General features: G+C 38.5%; 1 protein-coding gene across 3 annotated transcripts in view; it reads right to left on the reverse strand.

The window, feature by feature from the left end:
- SLC2A2 (solute carrier family 2 member 2) overlaps positions 1–23,700 on the reverse strand; it is a 34,364-nt gene extending 10,664 nt beyond the window's left edge. The window contains exons 1-8 of one of the 3 annotated variants that reach the window (XM_086674708.1): positions 23,550–23,659; positions 19,563–19,765; positions 15,983–16,075; positions 12,509–12,771; positions 4,944–5,068; positions 2,164–2,279; positions 892–1,054; positions 204–391 (exon numbers count right to left, since the gene is read on the reverse strand). In XM_086674708.1, coding sequence (XP_086530834.1) covers positions 204–391; positions 892–1,054; positions 2,164–2,279; positions 4,944–5,068; positions 12,509–12,771; positions 15,983–16,075; positions 19,563–19,580 — 966 coding nt within the window. In that variant the 5' untranslated portion in view covers positions 19,581–19,765; positions 23,550–23,659. Of the gene's footprint in view, positions 1–203; positions 392–891; positions 1,055–2,163; positions 2,280–4,943; positions 5,069–12,508; positions 12,772–15,982; positions 16,076–19,562; positions 19,766–23,549 lie in introns of all 3 variants that reach the window. The other 2 variants (XM_086674707.1, XM_025913174.2) reach the window with 2 other exon arrangements.
- Positions 23,701–24,100: the final 400 nt, after the last annotated feature.

Here is a 24,100-nt window from a genome sequence, read left to right on the forward strand (position 1 = left end):
TGACGTTTAAAAAAATTCTATGCCAATTTTAGAAAGTAGACGAAGCGAAACAAAGAAAATTAATGCTCACTCATTATATGTTTATTGTAGTGAAATGTGATGTCAACATTTTAAAATGTCTTTTAGCTATTTAAATTTACATCCTTTTCTTTCCCTATTTCATTCAATTTGCTTTTAGAGTTAGGGGGTATTCTTAAACTTACCGCATTGATTCCAGAAAATTGCTGGGCCATATGCAGCATCAATGCCACTATAATAGACTGTCGGTAGCTGGAATTGGTGAAGAGCTGAATTATGGAGACTTTTTGTTCACTTGATGCTTCTTCCTTTTCTTTTCTCATCTCAGTGATGTCTTTGGTGACATCATCACTTCCTCTGAGTCTTTTCAAGCCTGTCCCCCAAAATGATCAGGTTGACACAACTCAGGTCAAAACAAAAGTAAATTTACTTTTATTATGTTTTTGAAAGAGTTACAGATCTGCATAGCTCTTTCTATTGCTTTACAGCATGGGTGTTGGACATTCTTTTTGTTAAATTAAATCCTGTTTTAAAATTTTTAAAAGCACATTTGGTTTCATCTAATGACAAAGAAAACTATGATCTTTATTATCATAGAAGCGTAATGCAAGTAAAGGTCTTTTAGAAACCTCTGGTTAAGTCCAATACCCTGCATGTGGGTTTCCCATTTGGGCTCGAGTGTTTATGGGTTTGAAATGGCATGCATGAGTCATATTGAGGTGATCTTTCACATTGTTCTTACATGTAATCACTGACTTCATTTGGAAAGCTCTGGTACCAATTTGATCAGTAAACATTCATGCTCACTGCTTTTCATTATCTGCTAGTTCCAAAACAATAGGAAGGGGGAAAAAAACCCACCCACAGACTTACTTTTCTTTGCTTTGACTTCCTCATCCAACTTGATGTAAAGGTATCTGGGGCTTTCAGGACAGAAGAGGAGCAGCAGAGACTGGAGGATGGCTGGCAGAGCAGACAAACCAAGCAGGATATGCCACTGCTCATGACTGCCCAAGATGAAGTTCAGGCCGACAATCTGAAGAGGCAGGGAGGAAACATAGCAGGTGCACAACATGTTGGGTCTGCTTTCTGCAACTATTTGTTGAAAAAGCACATTGACTGTTTAATAGTATTCCCTGGTGGGGAACCTGGGTGGCTCAGTTCGTCAAGCGTCTGACTTGGGCTCAGGTCACGATCTCATGGTTTGTGGGTTCGAGGCCGTGTCGGGCTCTGTGCTGACAGCTCAGAGCCTGGAGCCTGCTTCGGATTCTGTGTTTCCCTCTCTCTCTGCCCCTTCCCCACTTGTGCTCCCTCTCTATCTCTCTCTAAAACAGATAAATAAACCTACAAAAATAGTATTCCCTGACAACTTGGATTCAAGTATGCTCAAACAGAAACTATTAATATTGTGTCCTACCTTAACTGAATTAGAGACTATTTGTTTTACAAAGAGTTCACTTAGGTTTGTTTTCATTAACTCATATGGGCCATTTAGGATGGGAAACAACCAAACTTTTAAGAACACATTTGACATCTAAAGCAACACCAAAAATCATGTGTAAACTTTGGACATTAAAAAATTTCTTCTTAGAGTACCCAGAACTTAAATAAAATGGTATTCCATAGATAGAACAATTATTATAATGGGAACCCATTTTGTCATTCTTATTGCAGTGGTTTACCCCCTGGATAGTCGTAGGCTAGGGGCTCTGAAGACTCTGAGGTCCATGGGATAGAAGGGAAGGATAGAGCTGGCTGAACGAAAAACTGCTATGATAATCATATACATATTAATTTTCCAGGTAAAATGCTCAAAACAAAGGAAACCCAAGCAGTAAAAAAATGTGAAGTTTCCTATTCTTTGAAATCTAAACAGAATAATTTAATTCTACAATAGCTCCAGAAGTTCAAGATCTGGCATGCTGGGTCATCTCTAGTGCCAATCCTACCAGAGATCCAAGGGGAGAATTGAGGAGTGGTGTACTAATCATTTAGCTTTGACATAAAAAGCTTAAGTCTCTACAGCATCTCTACTCCCGCTGGTGGAACTGGTTTTTTCCTTTGTGTTGGTCTACAGTGAGAGTGGACTGTCAGGGAGGGAGAAGTTGGATAGAGGATGGGTGAAGTAGGGGATCCAGTTTTTACCTGACTAATGAGAATGCCTGTGACAATGGCCAGCTGGTGAAGTGTGCCAAGGGCGCCCCTGAGTGTGGTCGGAGCAATTTCACCAATGTACATTGGAACCAAGCCTGAAATTAGCCCTGCATAAAACATGAACATAAATGTGAATGCAAGTGCAGCTGGGACTATCTCAATAACAGTAATTTGGTTTAAGTATGGTCAGTATCCTGACTAAAAGTCCCTTTCAGAGTCTGTTGGAAGGAAGAGCCCTCGTCCCCAGTCTTAGACACAGTTGATGCAAAAAATATTTGTTGAGAAGACTCCAGATGAAGTTGTAGTTGAATATAGGAATGGAAGGAACTGATGAGTCGTGGATTTGGCAATCACTCATAGCACTGCCTTATTTAGTTAAAACCATGTTAAAATGGACTGTACATCATAAGGCCTTAAGTTGTCTTCAGAAAAGAGACGAAAAAATGCTTTAATAATATTCTGAATCCAAACTCCTGGTGCGAAAGGAAATGAGCACATATGTAGGCCAACCTTTTCACTTCAAAAAGAGTTTACCTGGGATCACAGTGCAACAGAGCATTATCATGAGAACTACAAGCCCTGAGTGTCCACAACGTGCAAGTGCCTCAAGATCACTGTTAAAGTGATGAGCAGGGGTGTGGAGAGGTGGGAGAGGTTAAGGGGTTCAGGGGCTCTTCCTCCATTTTTCCAATCAGAGCAACCCATCTTCTTTATTCTCTCCCAAAATGGGCTTCAGAAAAGATTTTGGTGCTTAAAGGAATACAAAAAATTTGAAAAGCACTAGGCAATTCTGGCTTCTATAGCTTTCTTAAATGCAGATGTCATTGGCCATGTTGCAGTAGCTGCCAGAGTATCCAGCCATTTGCTGAGTGCACAGGAAGGTCAGACACTATTAATAAGCAAGGCTGAATGAGATGTTTGGCATTTTCTTAAGAATTTAAAAATAATATTTGTTAGTCTTCCTCTTAGAGAGATTGTCTATAAAATGGAAATGTATGGTTTTTTTGTAAAAGATGCATTTGGAAACTTTTGATATTTCTTTTAGTGCTTTAAATCGTTCTAAGGTCTCACATGAACAGTTGCATGATTGAAATGGCATCTAAATTTTGGATGACATTTACATGTGACTCTATTGTGTGGTCTGTTGATCTTAAATAAGAAGAAAACCTTTTTTTTTTTTTTTTTTTTTTTTGGCTCTATTCCAGGCTGTACTCTCTGTGTAATACTTACCTTTATATCTCAAGAACATAATAATGTAGATAAGCTCACAGGCCTGAAGTGACACAAATTTAAAGTCCAAATGTATTTCCTATTATTTTTAGCAATTTTAATGCTCAGAACAGGACCAGGAATAATTTTAAAAGCTAGTTGGGGAGTACAAGTTACTTGGCTGTGCTAGTGTCCACAATGTTGACAGCATTTCTTTTCAATTTTGCCGAAATATTTGTGATTTTTTTCCTACTGTATGTTAAAAATTGGAGAGAGAAGAAAGAAGAATCATGATTTGGGCCTCCTCAATAGTGTTATTATTTGCATTTTACAGAAGGTTCAGTTAATATATCTAAGGCCAGGCTGAGATAGTGCCAGAATTGATACATGCTGAATCTAAATCTTGCCACATGTGGGTTGACTCTTCACCTTGATAAAGCTATCTTAACTTTTAGCTATTTATATTAACATTGAAAATAACAAAAAAATACTTTTAATTAAGTTATTAACTTATGGATATTTTAGACTTTTGTTTTACCTGATCATTGAAGACACATGAAACTATATAGTCTTTTCTCTTTCGAAGTAAATGTAAACATTTTATACATCATTTTGTGCACTTGCACGTCCCCTCCTCCCACGCCCCCAGCCCCAGTGAATATTAGTGCTTTGAAAGGCAGCTATGATTTGGGACAATGTAAAACCTTGGCTCCAAACCACCAGAATCAGGGCTTCACTTGCACTGAGAAGCTAAAGATTTGGCTATTGTAGAGATTAAGTGATCCTCCCTTTGTTCACACCCCTGCTGGTTAAATTTGCTTCTGAAAGTTTGAAACCTCTAAAAGTTTGAAAAGCTGTTTCCCAGAACTAGTCATTCCAGATATTCAGATGTGAGGCTCACAGGGGGAGCATCCTTCATCCATTGTGAACTCTTCAATCATCTGCTGCTGCGTGACTCCCTCTCCTTATGGTCACCGTCACTGTAATGCTTCACCCAACCATGTCTGGAATCCAATGGCTAGGGAATGTGGTCTGAGAGATGGACCCGAGTGTCAAGGTCTTTCCAGAAAGGAGAGACAGAGACATAAGTGGCCAAATAGGCCCGAAGAGCTGAGTTGGGGGTTGCGGGTGTAGAAGCATGCTACTGTCTCCCGCACAACAGAAGCGATAACGACAGCTAGCTTTTCTTGGCAGCTTGCTGTAGTCAGATCCTATGCTGAACATTTACATGTATTCTCACAAGTGCCTTACATGGTAGATATTATCTCCTTCGTTTAACAGATAATGAAACTAAGAGTTAAATAATTTATCTGAGATGATACCACTAGAAACTGCCATGAGCAAGAAGATAGCTTCACAACTCCCACTTACTGGTCCCAAACCTGCTTGACTCTGGACTTCAATTTCATGCTATTGCCTTTCCCTTTTGTGACGCCACCTTAGGCTCAAAAACTTCCCTGCATGTTATCACATCTGCCGTTAGAATTTTTCAGACAGATGTGTGTGTGTGTGTGTGTGTGTGTGTGTGTGTGCGCGCGAGCACATGCACATGTATGACTTACCACAATAGAGTCCTGATATGCTTCTTCCTGAAATTATAAGAATGTGAGATGGTCCCAGTTTGGAAAACCCCATCAAGAGAGCTCCAGCTAATGAGAGAACATTTGCTACCAACATGGCTTTGATTCTGAAATTTTAAAAAGCAAGGATTATAAGTTCAGCATCAAAACTTGATAAAATTATTTGCCCTCAGAGTATGCTAAGGTATTTACCTAAGAGCAGTTATTTTAATTTTGCTGAAACAGCTAGTTGGGGATCTTAAACCATGACTGCTAGTTTGATTTATCTGTTGTCTAAAGCATTAACGATTAATGTTTATAATGAGAAAATCTGAGTTTCATGCACATGATCTCCACATTTTAATAGAGATGATTCAATTGTGGTGATGACTGATTTGCTTTAAGATAATACTTCTGAAACTTTTTCAAACAATTAATGAATTAAGTTTTCTTCAAGAGGGCACCTGGCTGGCTCAGTTGGTAGAACATGTGACTCTTGATCTCAGGGTGAGGAGTTCAAGCCCTACATTGGGGGTGGAGCTTACTTTAAAAAAAAAGAATACAGATACAATTAAAAATAAAAATAAATAATTAAGTTTTCTTCAAGTTGATTGCTGTAAGGAATAATTGCCTGTTGATAGCTATATTCAACACTGTAGTTGTAACTTATGACTTTCTTTCTTTCTTTCTCTTTCTTTCTTTCTCTTTCTTTCTTTCTTTCTTTCTTTCTTTCTTTCTTTCTTTCTTCTTTCTTTCCTCTCTCTCCCTTCCTTCCTTCCTTCCTTCCACCCTTCCTTCCTTCCTTCCTTCCTTTCTTTCTTAATGGTGCACATTTTTAGTTGATGTAGGTCATGTAAGGAACTTTCAGAGTTAAATTTCCTTTAACATGAATTACTTGGAAATAAATTAAAATATACTTTGACTTTAAGCCTTATCAAAGAGAATTATAATTATTCTTATTTTGACATAGTATGTCATATTTCCAGAATCAATGAATTAGTGTCAACCAATGTAAAACATGTAATCAAGTTGACAATAGTAACAAAAATATCATTTTCAAAATTAATCATATGAAAATTAACATTTGCAGACATCTGATACTTTTACTCCCATTAAATGGAAAATTGGGGCACGAAAACCTTCTTTAAAGTTCAGTAGATGATGATAAGGACAATAAAAGAATCTAAATGGGTAGGTGTGGAAATATTTGTGCCACAAACAAATGTCAGCACCTTGTTATATTCTATGTCAATGTTTCAAATTTGAATAGGTGAGCTTTTTCTAAGCAAGTATCTTTAATGCCAAGGAGATTTTTTTTTTTTTCTGGAGAGTAAAACTATGTAGTCTTATTCTTCAGTGAGTGCCCACAACTATAGGCTTAATAATATCCTCCAAGAGTCCACATCCTGATCTTCAGAACCTGGCAATACGTTACCTTATATAATAAAAGGGATTTTGCAGGCATGATTAAATCGAGGACACTGAGATAAAGAGATTACCTTGGATTATTCTGGTGGACCCAGTGATAGAATCACTAGTATTCTTATAAGAGGACAGCAGAGGAGAAGATAATGTGATGACAGAAGTAAGATTGGAGTAATGTGCTTTGAAGATTGAGTGAGGGGCCACAAACCAAGCAATATAGGTGACCACTGGAAGCTGGAAAAGGGCATGGAAATGAGTTTTTCCCTCAGAACATCTAGAAGGAACCAGCCCTAAAGGCATCAAAATTGGCAAAGATGAAGTCAAGCTTTCACTTTTTGCAGATGACATGATATTATACATGGAAAATCTGATAGACTCCACCAAAAGTCTGCTAGAACTGATACATAAATTCAGCAAAGTTGCAGGATACAAAATCAATGTACAGAAATCAGTTGCATTCTTATACACCAATAATGAAGCAACAGAAAGACAAATAAAGAAACTGATCCCATTCACAATTGCACCAAGAAGCATAAAATACCTAGGAATAAATCTAACCAAAGATGTACAAGATCTGTATGCTGAAAACTATAGAAAGCTTATGAAGGAAATTGAAGAAGATATAAAGAAATGGAAAAACATTCCGTGCTCATGGATTGGAAGAATAAATATTGTTAAAACGTCAATACTACCCAAAGCTATCTACACATTCAATGCAATCCCAATCAAAATTGCACCAGCATTGTTCTCGAAGCTAGAACAAGCAATCCTAAAATTTGTATGGAACCACAAAAGGCCCCAAATAGCCAAAGTAATTTTGAAGAAGACCAAAGCAGTAGGCATCACAATCCCAGACTTTAGCCTCTACTACAAAGCTGTAATCATCAAGACAGCATGGTATTGGCACAAAAACAGACACATAGACCAATGGAATAGAATAGAAACCCCCAAACTAGACCCACAAATGTATGGCCAACTAATCTTTGACAAAGCAGGAAAGAGTATCCAATGGAAAAAAAGTCTCTTTAGCAAATGGTGCTGGGAGAACTGGACAACAACATGCAGAAGAATGAAACTAGACCACTTTCTTATACCATTCACAAAAATAAACTCAAAATGGATAAAGGACCTGAATGTGAGACAGGAAACCATCAAAACACTAGAGGAGAAAGCAGGAAAAGACCTCTCTGACCTTAGCCACAGCAATTTCTTACTTGACACATCCCCAAAGGCAAGCAAATTAAAAGCAAAAATGAACTATTGGGACCTCATCAAGATAAAAATCTTCTGCACAGCAAAGGAAACAATCAACAAAACTAAAAGGCAACCAACGGAATGGGAAAAGATATTTGCCAATGACATATCGGACAAAGGGCTAGTCTCCAAAATCTATAAAGAGCTCACCAAACTCCATATCTGAAAAACAAATAATCCAGTGAAGAAATGGGCAGAAAACATGAATAGACACTTCTCTAAAAAAGACATCCGGATGGCCAACAGGCACATGAAAAGATGCTCAACATCGCTCCTCATCAGGGAAATACAAATCAAAACCACACTGAGATATCATCTCATGCCAGAGTGGCCAAAATGAACAAATCAGGAGACTATAGATGCTGGAGAGGATGTGGAGAAATGAGAACCCTCTTGCACTGTTGGTGGGAATGCAAACTGGTGCAGCCACTCTGGAAAACAGTGTGGAGGTTCCTCAAAAAATTAAAAATAGACCTACCCTATGACCCAGCAGTAGCACTGCTAGGAATTTACCCAAAGGATACAGGAGTACTGATGCATAGGGGCACTTGTACCCCAATGTTTATAGCAGCACTCTCAACAATAGCCAAATTGTGGAAAAAGCCTAAATGTCCATCAACTGATAAATGGATAAAGAAATTGTGGTTTATATACACAATGGAGTACTACGTGGCAATGAGAAAGAATGAAATATGGCCTTTTGTAGCAACGTGGATGGAACTGCAGAGTGTTATGCTAAGTGAAATAAGCCATACAGAGAAAGACAGATACCATATGTTTTCACTCTTATGTGGATCCTGAGAAACTTAACAGAAACCCATGGGGGAGGGGAAGGAGAAAAAAAAAAGAGGTTAGAGTGAGAGAGAGAGCCAAAGTATAAGAGACCCTTAAAAACTGAGAACAAACTGAGGGTTGATGGGGGGTGGGAGGGAGGGGAGGGTGGGTGATGGGCATTGAGGAGGGCACCTTTTGGGATGAGCACTGGGTGTTGTATGGAAACTAATTTGACAATAAATTTCATATATTAAAAAAAAACTTAATAAAAAATAAAAAGTAAATTAAAAAAAAAATAGAAGGAACCAGCACTGCTGACACCTTGGCTTCAGCTAAATGAAACTGAATTTGGGCTTCTAACCTCCAAAACTGTAAGAAAATTAATTTGTGTTGTTTTCAGCCACTGTTTAGGGTAACTCATTAGAGCAGTAATAGAAAAACAATATATGTGAATTGTCAACTACTCAAAGGGAAGGAAAACAGTGATTTAGAGCTGACCAACTTCAGAGCTGCAGAGCAGAACAAGACAGGGATATTTCTCTGTGAAGTGCCTTTTCTTTACACAAGGACAGAAGACAAACAGATTCAATAATTGACCTTAAGAAAATTGTTATTAGCTGGCTAGTCGTATATTCTATTAGGGAGAATATTCTATTAGGCAGAAAAATTCTTAAATTTTTTTTTTCAACGTTTATTTATTTTATTTTTGGGACAGAGAGAGACAGAGCATGAACGGGGGAGGGGCAGAGAGAGAGGGAGACACAGAATCGGAAACAGGCTCCAGGCTCCGAGCCATCAGCCCAGAGCCCGACGCGGGGTTCGAACTCACGGACCGCGAGATCGTGACCTGGCTGAAGTCGGCCGCTTAACCGACTGCGCCACCCAGGCGCCCCGAAAAATTCTTAAAAGAGATAGCCTGAAAGTACTTTTGGTGCCAGATTGCTCTTAAGTCCCTCTTCCTTAACCACCAAGGGATGCTAGAGCACTTTGTACAACTTAGAGGATTTTAACTTCTGCTCAGACAGGAGAAATGGCCAAGAATGAATAATCTAAAAATACATGACATTGTTGAATCAGGGAGAAAGAAATATATTTCTAACTATATTTCTTTAAATTTTGCTCTAAATATTCCTGTTAGCGTAGGCGTTATCACTGTCATCCTGTCATCATCGATATCTTCATCATCATCATCATCATCACCATCGGCATCACAGTAAGGCTACATTCAGGGCTTGCTTACTATGTGTTGGGCATTGTGATAAACCTCTGTGTATGTTCTCATGTAATCCTCGTAATGATGCTACGAGTGAGGTATTATTTTTTTCTTACATTGTAGATGGAGGAGGAAACATCTTAGAAGACCTAAGTAACTCGTTCATTTTCACACAACTATTAAGTGACAGAGCTGGGAGTTGATCTGTGTGAAATGAGAGGTTAATGTATGGTTTTAGTGAGTTCCATTGTTTATATAAAAGAAAGAGTGTATTCAAATGCAAGGTATGTACACCTTATGTACAACTACTTATGGTAGCATGGATTGATTGCACAGATCATGGTCTCCTCCACCATATCCTTGTAATTAAATTTTCAGAACACAGCCTCTGGAAAAATTGACCCTGAGAAGCCAAATCTATAAAACAGTGGCCACAGACATTTATTACCCTTTTCACAATTACAAGGAAAGAGTTTTTAAAACAGTAATAGAAATACACATTTTTATTTATTTATTTTTAACTGATGGAGCAACGACCTGGTCAATAAGGAAAATCATGGCATTTATCAGTGACTCTTCTAGAAAAATAGTTTTATAGGAGAGACTGAACCCTTTTGTCTTAATTTTGATGTTAAAATTATTAATTTGTGGCTGTTTTCATGGAGAATCATTTTTCTACTGAGAGCTGGAAGAAGCATCACTTTTAGTTTGCCATAAGTCATTTGATAAATAATCATTTGACATGGTTTTGGGGTATGATCATTGTTGATGCTAAATTCTAAGACTTGAGAGGGCATGCATCTGTTTCCTTCAGTAGGACCTGAAATAAATGTTTTAGAGTATGTCACTGGACCTGTCAGAATCTCATCTCTAAATGAGATGACAATAAGGACTTAAATTCTCTTTCTTTTCTTTCTTTCTTTCTTTCTTTCTTTCTTTCTTTCTTTCTTTCTGTAAGCTTCATGCCCAACTTGGGGCTTGAACTCATGACCCTAAGATCAAGAGTCACAGGCTCCACCAACTGAGCCAGCCAAGTGCCCCTTAAATTTTTTCTTTAAGAATGGGAAAAGGTAGAAAATATCAGTAGCTGGTGAAATAATTGTTTGGTTCATATTATAAAATTTAACTTTGGGTAATTTTATTTATTTTAGAAATAATCTAGAAAAATTTCCAATTACTGCTTAAACCAATTTGGTTCAAATTCAAATTATTTAATTTTTTAAACAATTTAAGTCAGTTTATGAACCCTGTAACTTATGGATTCTAAGTTCAGCTAAACACGTGTAAACTGAGAAAAATGTGAGAAACTGACTCTTTTATGGTAGAGGAATGTCCCTTTCAAATAAGAACAAGAATAAAACTTAGGTTATTAGGCTATTCAGTATTTAAGAAAACTTCTTACAGTCTTGTTATATAAAATCTCCAGTGCAAGAGGAAGAAATTTTCAGTACTTTAATAACCAGAGAGATAAAATTATAATTTAAAGTAGGAATTTAAAAAACTAAATTAATTTTAATCCAGAATTACTAAAATAGATGCCTATATCATTTACATCTTTAAAGATTTTTGCATTTTCTAAATTGTCCATATTTGCATATTTATTTTTATCATCAGAAAAAATATAATTAGGGGCGCCTGGGTGGCGCAGTCGGTTAAGCGACCGACTTCAGCCAGGTCACGATCTCGCAGTCCGTGAGTTCGAGCCCCGCGTCGGGCTCTGGGCTGATGGCTCAGAGCCTGGAGCCTGTTTCCGATTCTGTGTCTCCCTCTCTCTCTGCCCCTCCCCCGTTCATGCTCTGTCTCTCTCTGTCCCAAAAATAAATAAACATTGAAAAAAAAAAAAGAAAAAATATAATTAATAAACAAAAGGTGGCCTCAAAAAGTAGAAAATAAATCTAAAAAAAACCCAACCATTTGATTTTTCTGATTTTTCTGATTTTATTTCCTCTCTCTGGGGGTGGGGGCAGAATCCCAACTTAGTATGTCACATGACTAAATGAAAGAAATTTGAGTCTGAAGGAGTTCCTGTGATGTTTTAAATCCAAAACACCTGGTAAAAACTAGAGTAAAGAAATGGAGACACTATTTGTTTCATCTCTGGTTCGGGCTTTGACATAGCAGTAGCAGCAGCAAGAAACCCAGGCCAACTGTATTGGGCAACTGAGAGTTAGGGATATTGGTTTGACCTTAGGACTTGACTGATCCAAATGCCAAATTGTAATTTGAAAATGAGGGGCGCCTGGGTGGCGCAGTTGGTTAAGCGTCCGACTTCAGCCAGGTCACGATCTCGCGGTCCGGGAGTTCGAGCCCCGCGTCGGGTTCTGGGCTGATGTCTCGGAGCCTGGAGCCTGTTTCCGATTCTGTGTCTCCCTCTCTCTCTGCCCCTCCCCCGTTCATGCTCTGTCTCTCTCTGTCCCAAAAATAAATAAACGTTGAAAAAAAAAAGATTTAAAAAAAAAAAAAAAGAAAATGAAAAACTGGGGGTCTGAGAAATGGAGTGATTTGGTGAAGCAAACAATGGATTCCCTGGTTAAAAATTTCACTCTTGGCTTTTCCATAGTTCTTGAGTTAACCATTTGTGTAGTGGTTTCTTAACATATTTTTAAAACTAATGAATTTAGAGAATCAAAGCATTTCTGTGGAAATACACACCAAATTCAGTTTTGCTATGAATGCCTCCACAATAAGCAGACTAGGGCAAGAGCTTTCTCCATTATTCAGTCTAAAACCAACCTAACTGATAGGGTCATGAATTGAAAAACAAACAAACAAACAAACAAACAAACAAAAAACAACTTCTAAACTATTCCACAAAAGGAAAGATGATTTCTTCCTAAACAAAGTCTTAACAAACTCCAAATACTAGTTTCCATGTTTATGCTTATTTATGAAACTTGCCTACCTTCCAAGCTGGTCTCCAAGCCACCCACCAAAGAAGGATGCAATCATTCCACCAACTGCAAAGCTAGACACAGACAAGGACCAGAGCATGGTGATGAGGCTAGTAGATGTTGTAGTCTCTTCCTCCGCCAAAGAGGTTGGTGTTGAATCCCTTAGGTATGGGATTGTGGGCAGGTCATTTGTACTGTTGATAGTATAGTTGTTGATAGCTTTTCGGTCTTCCAGTGGAATACCCAAAACATATTCATAATGGGATATTATTACCTGGGGAAATAAAATAAAGAAAAATAGCTCCAACATCTCAAATACTCTATACATTTTTTGTTTGTTTTTCCTTTAGAATGTTGGTTAGGTATTTAAAAGTGTCATCCCAGTTATGTGTGTTATATACATGCAGTCACAGATAGATTTATTTACAGTTGACCATATCCTGTAAAACAGAGGTCGCAAATTCCAGTGCCTACAGGAACTAGGCAGCAACAAATAAGTGAAGGAGAACCTTGATAGCTAGGAGAACTGAAATACAGTCTCTACTATTGAGACTATAATAGTAAGTGGGCAAGGTTATAGCACTGGAAAGCATTTGCCTCACCTAAAGGAGGAAGCTGCAAATGTGAGACTAGTGTTTCATGACCTTTAATTCTTAAAAAGAAGCCAGAAATCTTGTGGTGCCTGGGTGGCTCAGTCAGTTAATCATCCAATTCGTGGTTTCGGCTCAGGTCATGAACTCTTGGTTCGTGAGTTCAAGCTCTGAATCGGGCTCTGCACTGGCAGTGTGGGATTCTCTCTGCTTGGGATTCTCTCTCTCTGCCCCTCCCCTGCTTTCTCTCTTTCTTTCTCTCTCAAAATAAATAAATAAATAAATAAATGGAAAGAAACCAGAAATCTGTATTTTTATATAAAATTCTTTAAGTTTTAAATGCAAGCACCTATTCAAATGGAAAATATTCTGCAGGCTAAAAAGACTAGGTGCTGTATCTTTGCTAGAAGTATGCTATAAATTTAGCAATAAACTTCCTGGCAGCCAGCTCAAAGAAAACAATCCTGTATCCTGATGAGTTTCAAAGATAAAAACAACTCAGTGGCCCCTCAGAAGGTGTTGGGACCTGAAGGAATTTTTTTCCTCTGGGTCCCCACAGAATTTGGTGTGTAATACAATGAACAATTCTCAGAACTAAATTTCACAGCACCATTATTTTATCATGTGTTTCTGAAGAGGCAAAGATCCTACTAAAATATAATTTAGTAAAGGCACAGCCTTCAGGCTTCCTTCTTTGTCCTTCCTCTCAGTGATGATTTGGTCACTATTGAGTGGTCTGGGAGGACCTCTGACAAGGACCTGGAATACAACTGACTAGGTTGACAGTCATAGGGTAAAGCCCTATGTGGTAAAGTCAACTGAGTGAGGGAGGGAAGTGACGTCCTCTTATGATAAAAGAAGTCTGACCATGACATTACCTCATTAGCAGACCACTCTATAGGGATAATATACATAGAAAAAAGGCTAGAAGGAAACATCCAAAATGTTCTCAGCTGTTTGCTCTATGTGGTAGAATAATTATAGATGATTGTTTCTAACACTTTCTGTAACAGGTATGTCTAGCTTTTTGTTTTTCTTTTTTAATTTCTTTTGAGAGAGAGAAAAGGAGAGTGTGTGCATGTGCACGTGTGGGCAAGTGGGGGGAGAGGCAGAGAGAGAGGAGAGAGAATCCCAAGCAGGCTCTGTGCTGTCAGTGCAGAGCCCTACTCAGGTATCGATCTCATGAACCATGAGATCATGACCTGGGTTGAAATCAAGTCAAACGCTTAACCAACTGAGCTACCTAGGTGCCCCTGTATAATTTTTTATAATCATAAAAAAGTGTGACTCTAAAATACCCTAAAATAATGCCAAATGTCATCCCACTAACAAAAACAAATGAAGCTGAATGATTATTGTTCTATAATGGTGTTTAAGTGGCTTGTTAAACACAGAAAAGAGGGGCTCTAGATAAGGCACTAAGCCGGATGCCAGTCGGGGATCCTGTTTTCAAGTCTGGCTCTAGGACTTGGATTGAAGGAGGGGAAACCTTAGACTAATTTCCCCTCTCCTTCCCTGGAGAGGATGGTTTAAATAGAATGTGAAAAGATCTTCCACAAAAAAGAGGCTTGCTGATTCTGAATTATGGTGATGTTGAACCAAATTTCAAGAAGACTGGTAAATTGGCATGAGTGGTCATCACTCAGAAAAAAAGCCATGACCCTCAGCATTATCATCTAAATCTCTCACCCTTGGCAAGACCATCACACCCATGAGAATATTATGCGGCACCTGACCAAAGCACATCTTCTGGTCCAAGGAGCAGCCCTTCCAGGGTTGTATATTCTATACATACGATCACAGGTAGATTTATTTATTGTTGACCATATCTGTGGCCAGCACATATTTTCCATGGAGCCCAACATTGTAAGAGAAGCAGATGAAATATGATTTATTCATAGAAGGCACCCAACAAATGCTTGCACTTTCACCTTCTGCCACTCCTTCCCCCCACCTTCTCTCCTCTCTTTCTTTACTCATGGAACACTTTATTGAACCCCGTTATGCCAATGACAGGAAGAGGAATGAGACATCAATCCTGACCTAAATGACCCGACAGCCTTCATTAGAGCAAGGGGGGTGAATTCCTGGTTTCCCCACTTACAAGCCGTGGGAGCTGAGAAAAATGACAGCCCTCTCCTATTTATTCATTGGATACCAGAGTAGGGATGCACAAAATAAATGAGAAAAGTTATAGAAATTATTCAATATTAAAAAAAATACCCATCCAAATAGTTATTATGGAGAAAATCCAAATTTTTATTGGACTTCTTGACTATTATTAAATAGTTTCATATTATTTTTCTTTGAATTAGCTATGGGAGACAGAAGTAGGAGGAAGGACTAGGATGTTTTTAGTGTTAAGGTTCCTAAAGGTTTTCAACTGACCTAGAATTGGGTATAATAAGGTTTTTAGAGGTCAAACTAGGGAGAACATATGTTAAAGTGCCCGATGCACAGTGAGTTGGTGCTCAGTAAAAGTTAGTGCACTAAAATCCTTCTATTGCTTCCTCTTATTCCCTGGCATTTTTCATTCATTTTTCCACTCACATATGGCGGGGGGCTCTGAATCAAGGCTGCAATAAGCTCTTCAGTTTTTAAAAACAACATCAATAGGCATGTGGTATTCTGGCTAGAGTTTTCTGTGAGCTCAGCAAACAGCAGAGTCAGAGATCAGGAGTTGTTTATTGCCCTTTCTTTCTTTGTGAGGGTGATAGAGGAGTCAAGGCCAAGTTATCAGCTCTGAAACCACGCACATGGTGCCTGACAGAATGCTGGGATTACCCTGTGTTCTCCACGTGGGCACACTTTATCTCTGTGTATGAGGAACACAGATCTTTCAGTCACTGACAGAAATCGCCAAAAAGAGAATTGAATTGTACGTGTTTCACTTGCCTCTTGAGGTGCGTTGATCACGCCAATATCATATCCAAACTGGAAGGAACCCAGTGCAGCTGTGACGACAGCGAAAACCAAAGTCCCGGTGACCTGTGGGGAATGAAACACAGGACTGGGAAACACTAGGCAATTTCAGTTACCTGCCATCCTGTCAGTCTGCAGCTTGGACTTCTGACAGGCTCCACAGGCTGGTTCTTGATCCTTGATACTCATTCACAGTATGCCTTATGTTCCCAGCAGGTGTCATTCATACAGGAATGTAAAAGCCATTCATCATGTCCTCTACACTGCTAAAGCTGAGAGAAGTTTGGGACAATTTCTTCCAAGAGAGGAATGAAACATCCTTTTACATACATACATACATATATATATATATACACACACACACACACACACAAATATATATATATATATATATGTATATATATATTTAAGATTCAAAATCAGGACTGAGGACTAGAATTGCTACTGACTGAAGGCAACTGCCATGGCAAAAACAGTTTATATCATTGGGAGAAGTCAAATAAGACACCAGTAACAAAGAGATAGGGGGCGCTCCTGGGCATTGCTGTTGTACAAAAACACCTCAAAACTCATATAAGAGGCATAGGCCAGGCTTTATCACAACCACATCACCTTCCATGTAAGGATAATTTTCAAGATTTGCAACTAGTTGAACCTAGAGCTATGGATTAAAGCATGTTCTTTTCTTCCCAACTCCATGTAGCTATAAAAAACAGTGTAGAAAGGAACATTTATTCCCTTCAACTCATAACTACATGTCTGACCATCTTAGAGAAATCAAATCATACATATGGAATCATGTTTCAGGATATTTGATGAAGCAGTGTGTGTGTGTGTGTGTGTGTGTGTGTGTGTGTGTGTGATAGAAAAATTGTAGAAAGAACCTAAATGTCATTCAGTGGAAAATGGCCAGATAGACTCAAATACATCATAAGACCTATAACTTGCTATGCTGCAGTTAAAAAGAATAATGTGACTCTTATGTACTGACTTATTGTTAAGTGACAAATGAAGATGTGTAATCTCATTAATATTTTTTTAAAAAGGCTTAAACCCAAGTTCTTTGATTTGTGCATGTTGTATGTAAGTCATAGAATATTTTCTTGAAGAAAAAATAACAAAAGGATGATCGTTGAGGAGGAATATGAGACTAGAGAAGAGGGTATTTTTTCTTTTATTTATACTATGAGTCATTTTATGAGGAAATAATTTCATATAGAATTACATAATTTAAATGTTTAAATAAATAACACGGACTATTGTAAAAATTCCATTGAACGAATGAATGAGTCATATCAACATGGATTCCAGTTCCCACTCTGATATTTAGGTAGTATGTGACCCAAGCCACTTCTCCTATAGGATCCTCAGTTTTTCTCGAAATTGGGGGATGATTGTAAACCCCTACTCCAGCATGAAAAATAGCTTATTAGTCAGGTCCCCTCATTCCCTAATAAAGCTAGAGATCAGAAATTTCAGTGTCCTCATCCACAAAGTATAATCATAGAACCAGCCTGAGAGCCCTTGAGGTTAGAGTCTAGTGGTCTTATAACCAGACCCGAGTTAGAGAGCTTGTTACAGGTGTAGCTTCCTGGAGTTCACCCCAGACCTATTACTGGGTTGGACTCTCTGGGGAGAGAATTGGGAATCTGTAGGTTTGTCCTCTTTCCACTAATTCAGAATCAAGTTCAGGTGGCACCTCTGTAGACTTTTCTTCCCAGCAACCTCCTTCCCTGAAAGGACTTAAAAACTTTCCCCAAAGATATGATAATATTATATATGTATATCTTAAAAGAAGCATATATATCTCATATAATATACATTATATATTGAGATATAAACCATATGTATATTTATACATATACATAATAAAATAATTGTAAATAAATTCAAAGTAAAATGTACATGTGTGTATACATACACACAATATGCTACATGGTGTATGGGATTACCAGAGATTTTGAATTATCCTTTAACATGTAACTAGATCTCTAATACCTAGTGCCTCAGGCAGCCAAAGCTAAAATGAGTTCCATTTACATGGTTGGTGGTTTTTCCTCAAATACTTTTTCCCCTTCAGCTGTTTCCAAGGACAGGGAATTTCATCCTTTCATTTTATTTATAGGGAGTAACCAGCAGCAGCAGTGAGGGGCCCTGTGGGCACCTTGAGAAGGCTTCAACCCACTTCCCTGATAGTGTCTATCACTACAATCTAGACAATCTGATATTAGGTGCAATGCAAACACAGCTTCAAGGCCTGATACTGAATATTTATGCCTAGTGCATGTCTATTCATTGCTCTATGTGTATCATCTCTTTTAACTGCTCTCAGTTTTCTCTTATTTGTCTAATAAACGAAACTAGTTTATTATCTTATAGTTCTTGTAGGTCAAGAGTCTGGTATGAGTCTCACCAGACTAAAATTAAGATGTTGGCAGGTTGTGTTCCTCTCTGGAGGCTGTGGAGGAAAATTTGGGTTGATGGTAGAATTCTGTTCCCCATGGTTGTAGAATCTGTGTTTTTGTGCTGGCTGCAAAGTGAGGGCCATTCCGAGCTCTAGAGGCCACCACATTCCTCGGCTAGTGGTGCCCTTCCCCTGTCTTTGTGGCCAGAAATGGGTCAGTCAGGTCCTCACACTAATCCTGACCACTGCCGGAAAAGTTCTTCCCTTTGAAGAATTTGTGGGGTTAGATTTGGCCTAGCTGGATAATCCAGGGAAATCTCCCTATCTTAATGACATTTGTAAAGTCCTTTTTGCCATTTAAGGTAACATATTTACATATTCTGGAGATAAGGTAATGGCCATCTTTGGAGAGCCATTATTCTACCAACCACATTTCTCATGACAGCACCATCAGCATCCCTATTTTATAGGTAACTAGACTAGATTAAGGTCTCAGAGGCAGTAACTTGTACAATAATGACATGGATCCAGACCTTATGCTTTTAACTAATGGGTTATTTTGCATTTTTCATTGGTCAGAAATAGACATTCAAAATTCAAGACATTCAAAATTTCATCTAGTTGGTCAGATAAGGAGCAAACATTTAAAATCTAGGATCATTATCTTTCTCAATAAAAAAATATATATATCTGGGGTGCCTGGGTGGCTCAGTCAGTTAATCGTCCGACTTCAGTTCAGGTCATGATCTCACAGTTTGTGGGTTCAAGCCCTACATCAAGCTCTGTGCTGAAAGCTCAGAGCCTGGATCCTGCTTTGGATTCTGTGTCTCCCTCTCGCTTGGTCCCTCCCCCACTCACACTCTGTCTCTCTCAAAAATAAATAAACATTTAAAAAATATATTAAGAGTGCACATATTTATAGAATTTGCAAGTGTGACGCTGAAACCAAATCACCAATACACCCAATTTCAAGTTCACTTTCCCACTACCCACCACACAAATCCCCTCCTTCCTCATCTACCCACAGAAAACTTGTGAAGTTTCTGTACAAAAATACAAAAGGGCCAAAGTTACTCAACTTCATCTACAATTCAGTTGAAGAACCTCATGGCCTTCCCACCACCAAATCCAGGGCCATGATATACTCACCCAATTTCTTCCCTTCATCTCCTTTTCTTCCTGTGGCAGAATGTCCAAGTACTTGGTGTCTTAGTGACTGCCCTTCCCACTCCATCCCTGGGCTTCTGCTCTCTGCTGGCTCTCTCCTCCTGCCCCCACCAGACAATCATATAGTTCCTCTCTTCTTATTTTAACAATCCAACTAGTCACCATGCCAATGGTGAGCAGGGGTGCTATGGAAATGGAAGTGGGTGGTGAAGGTGGTGGCAGTAGCATATTTGGTCCCCCATAATCTCCATTGGCCCACCCCTGCCACTCCAAACAGCGTTAGCTGCTCCTACATTACTTTGATAAAAACGAAATTTAATTTTCAGAGATCGAAGTTCTCTGGAGCTCCGGTTCCATTACTTTCTAATCACATTGTTCTAAGTCATTACTGTAGCAATTCTGGGGCTGCCCCTAAAACCAATTTCTCATTTTATAGGAATAACAACAACAAAAACAACAAAAAGGAACTGTGAAGGAAATAGTTTTTAAACATTTAGAAATCTTAGAGTGTTCTTAAAGTCCTTGTCCTCTGGTCTTCCTGGCTTCTTTTTTAGAGTTGGCTCTGGTCTTGTCATGCCAAGGGAAGCTGCAGTCTCCCCACTTTAGCTTCCTAAGATGGAAATTTCATCTAGTTGGTCAGATAAGGAATAATGTTATCAATTTGAAGCAGGTCACTTGAATTCCCAACTGAAGCGATAGTTCTAAATATAGAAGTCTCTGGAGCTGTTTGATTTCCTTCCTTCCTTCCTTCTTTCCTTCCTTCCTTCCTTCCTTCCTTCCTTCCTTCCTTCCTTCCTTCCTTCCTTCTTTTTTTCTCTCTTTCTCCCTTTCTCCCTTCCTCCTTTCCTTCCTTACATTCTTTCCTTCTCTTTCTTTGTTTTTCTCTTATTTCAGGTTTAATTACCCTCTCTGAACTTCACTTTAAACCGGTTCTTTGCTTCCCATCTTTCCTTTTTCAGTTGTGAAATGAAAACAGGTAGCATTTATAGTCAATCTTCTGTGTGGTTTGGCACTAAGCTTGGTCAAAGAAAGTTTCGTTTATGAGAGGGAATACGTCTGAAGACTGCTACCTTTGAATTAGCTTGTTAACCCCATCCATTAAATCTGATGCCTAAGAAACTGACTCAAGGTTAGGTACATAGGAGCTAATGAAAACAGTGAGAACTTAGGATCTTACTCTGTACAGGTTCTAAATGGTTGCCTGTTCTTTCAACAGCCTTGTAAGTAGTAATTATTATTATCCTGTCACATATGGAAAAACCAATACACAAAGGGTAAGGAATTTGTCTGAAGGCTAAATACCTACAGAATGGCTGAAATCTTCAAGCCTTTTCTCTTAGCTTCTTCATGGGCTACAAGATATCTTAAAATGACTACCTTCACTTAGAGCTTAACACTTTTAAGTTAGAGAAACTAGATTCCACATCCAATTAAAAATCTGCTGCTGGATAAATGTGGAAGTATGTAGACTAGGCAAGTGGCTGAATTCTAACATAAAAAAAAATGTAATGTTTAATTTGTGGCTTAGAAATCAAAAGGGTTTGTTAAAAAACAAAGAGACTTAGAATTCAGGAAACCTCAAAGAGTCCCAGCTAGGCCTTTAATAACCCTGAGCCTGTTTCTTTGCCAAAAAAGTGGGTATAATAATACTTAATGCATAAGATTATCATAAAGATTAAACAAGATGCATAATATGGTCTTTCTATAAACAATAAAAGGGCTATAAAACAACTGCATCTTTAATCACATTAGGATCTCATTTATCTCTCTTGTCAACCAACCACCTTTCAACTTTTCATACATCGCCAGTAATCTTCACAGCAATACTACAAAGTGCAGAAAGTTATCTTCATTTTGCAGGTGAGGAAATCAGAGCTCACAGAAGATTAAGCAATATTCCAACTACAATACAGCTAGTAACAGATATTCTAGTGTTGGAACCCAGAGCTGGTGTTTGTAAGCTCTCACTGATAAACGCAAAAGCAGATTTTCAGCAGCTACTGATTGACTAGGTCAGGAGGAAAAGCTGATGTCTTCCCTCTAAACTGCATGACTCCAAATGCGAACCTAAAGGTGATCTTGCATCCAACTTTAGAAAACCCCACGGGCCTCTCAAGCCATAGGATTTTCAAGCTGAAAGGGGCCTTAGAGAACAGAGGATTCTAGTCTAATTTCTTCATTTTTTACTTGAAGAAAATGAGTTCAAGTCTCTTGTCTGAGTTATATAGTGCATTATTGGGCATATCCAATGTGGGAACTCAGGTCTCCTGACCCTCAGTTCCATGTTTATCCCACTTCTTTCAAAGTCTGGGCAGATTTACAAAGCTGCAACATTGTGCTTTCCATCAGTTCGCATCATTTCTGGGTTCCATTATTAGGCAATTCCTTAGTTCTCAAGAAAAGCCCTATGACAGTTTCTCAAGCTCCCAAAGGAAATTTAATCATAGTTCAAAATGAAGCTTGAGCACTTACTACATGCCAGACACTGTGGTAAGCACATTATCTTCCCTTTTGCAGTATCTTCCAAACTCTAGTTATTTGAACACTACCTTTATTATTTTGCCAAATCTACATACCATCTGTATAGTTATTAACGTAATATTTGTCTTCATATCATCTTGAAAGTGTTGACTGCTTTAGCTTTATCCTGGGCTGTGATAGGAAATCAGGGTGTCCTAGTTATTTTTAAAATATGCAGCACATAAATACATAACTATTAGCATTAACAGTCATCTGAACTCTGTAATATTATCTCATTTAAATACCCCCAGACCATAAAAAACTATTGTTTTCCCTGCATATCCTATGTCATATCCTTCTATTGTAGCCCAATATGTTTGCATTTTGTCACAATATAGAAAACCCAAGCTTGCTTAAATAACTCTGGTCTCACGGCAAGTAAGTAGCATCACCATACTCTAAATCCAAGCCTGGCTAACTGCAAAGTCTTTGCTCCCAGCTTCGTCACTTACTGACATGAAGAAGTGCTTACAGAAAGTTACATCAGGTCAGAACTTTAGGGGTCCTACTCTTCCAGGGCCACAGATTTACCCACATGTATGATTATGTGCAGGGGTGGGTGAGTTTGGGGAAAACTTATAAGGGAACAACAGCACTATGACCTTTTTCTCTTTAAGTTTTTATTTTGGAAAATATCATATCTACAGAGAAGCTGAAAAAGTAGTGCAATGACCACTCCATAACCTGTGTTCAAGGATGGTTCACATTTACACTTGTTAAACTTGCACTGTGTGTGTGTGCACGCGTGCATACACATGTACGTATGTATATCTGTTGTTTTGTTAGAATCATTTGAAAAGAATTTGCACATACTAGTGCCATTTCATTCCTAAATACTTTAGCATGTACTCGTTTAGAACAAAGACATTCTCCTACATAATTATAATACCATATCACACCCAAGAATGTAATAGATATACTAATATTATCTAATAAGCAGCCCATTTTCAAAATTTCCCAACTGTCCCCATATTTTCCCTTACAGCTCTTTTCTTCTTTCCAGGATCTAAGATCACCTGTCCCATTTGGTTGTCAGTTCTTAGTCTCCTTTTATCTAGAACAGTCCTTCTACCTCTTGTTTTTCATTCATTGTCATTTATTAAAATTTCAGACCAATTTTCACGATTAGTTAGATTCAGGTTAACCTGCCCCTTTTTTTGCACATTCCTTAGGTAATATGGTTATGCAAAATCACTTGAGAAAAAGTTACACAGATTGGTCAGAAAACAGTAAATATCCTTAAAATCCTGAATAGATACATGATGTAAAATCCTGAATAAAATATATATTTTATCAGCCAGATGAACTATCAGTTGGCCAAGAGAAGTAGCTTTGATCTGTGGTAGCAACACCCAACATTCCCCAAATCCTCCATATGGTCACCAACTTGAACGAATCCCCCTATTCATTTCCTCAAGCCCATTTAAAATAAACATAATGCTGTTTTACCTTATCTTTTGTCATTTTACCAGGTGGAGTCCTCCTCTGAATTCCAAGTCCTGTAGTGAGTGTGGCACACGCAGCTGGCCAGCCTCTGCCTTTCTCCAGCTTTCTACTAGTTATACATTAGAGGAGGAGGAGCAAGGCAAGGAAGCCGTGTGGCCATGTAAAAGTTCAAATCTAATCTTGGCAGAGGCTGATATTGATGAGAATGTAATCAATAAATGCTTTGTCTTAGTGACTTGTGGCTTCAATGCCTGTGTACCAGCAAAAGAAAATTGGAGTAGGTCCCTTAAGCATGAGTTACAAAGCAGAGATGGTCACACTTTAAGACACGTTAAGTATGCCAGTAATCAGAGATAGGTGAAAAAAGAAATCGTTGGGGTCCTTTGTAGAAGGTAAGATGTGCTGGGCCAACATACCATGCTGTGGGGATGACAAAGACAGGGAGAAGGGAGGACACTCCATTCTGCCCTGTAGAGAACCAGTACAGTGATGTTTTTGCTTTCCAGCTGGGTTTGTGTAGCCAGAGGCCATTGCAGTCTTGAGTGGTTCACCTG

This window comes from Puma concolor, chromosome C2 (assembly GCF_028749965.1).
Source record: "Puma concolor isolate L17-30 chromosome C2, mPumCon1.1.hap2, whole genome shotgun sequence".
Lineage (NCBI taxonomy): Eukaryota > Metazoa > Chordata > Mammalia > Carnivora > Felidae > Puma > Puma concolor.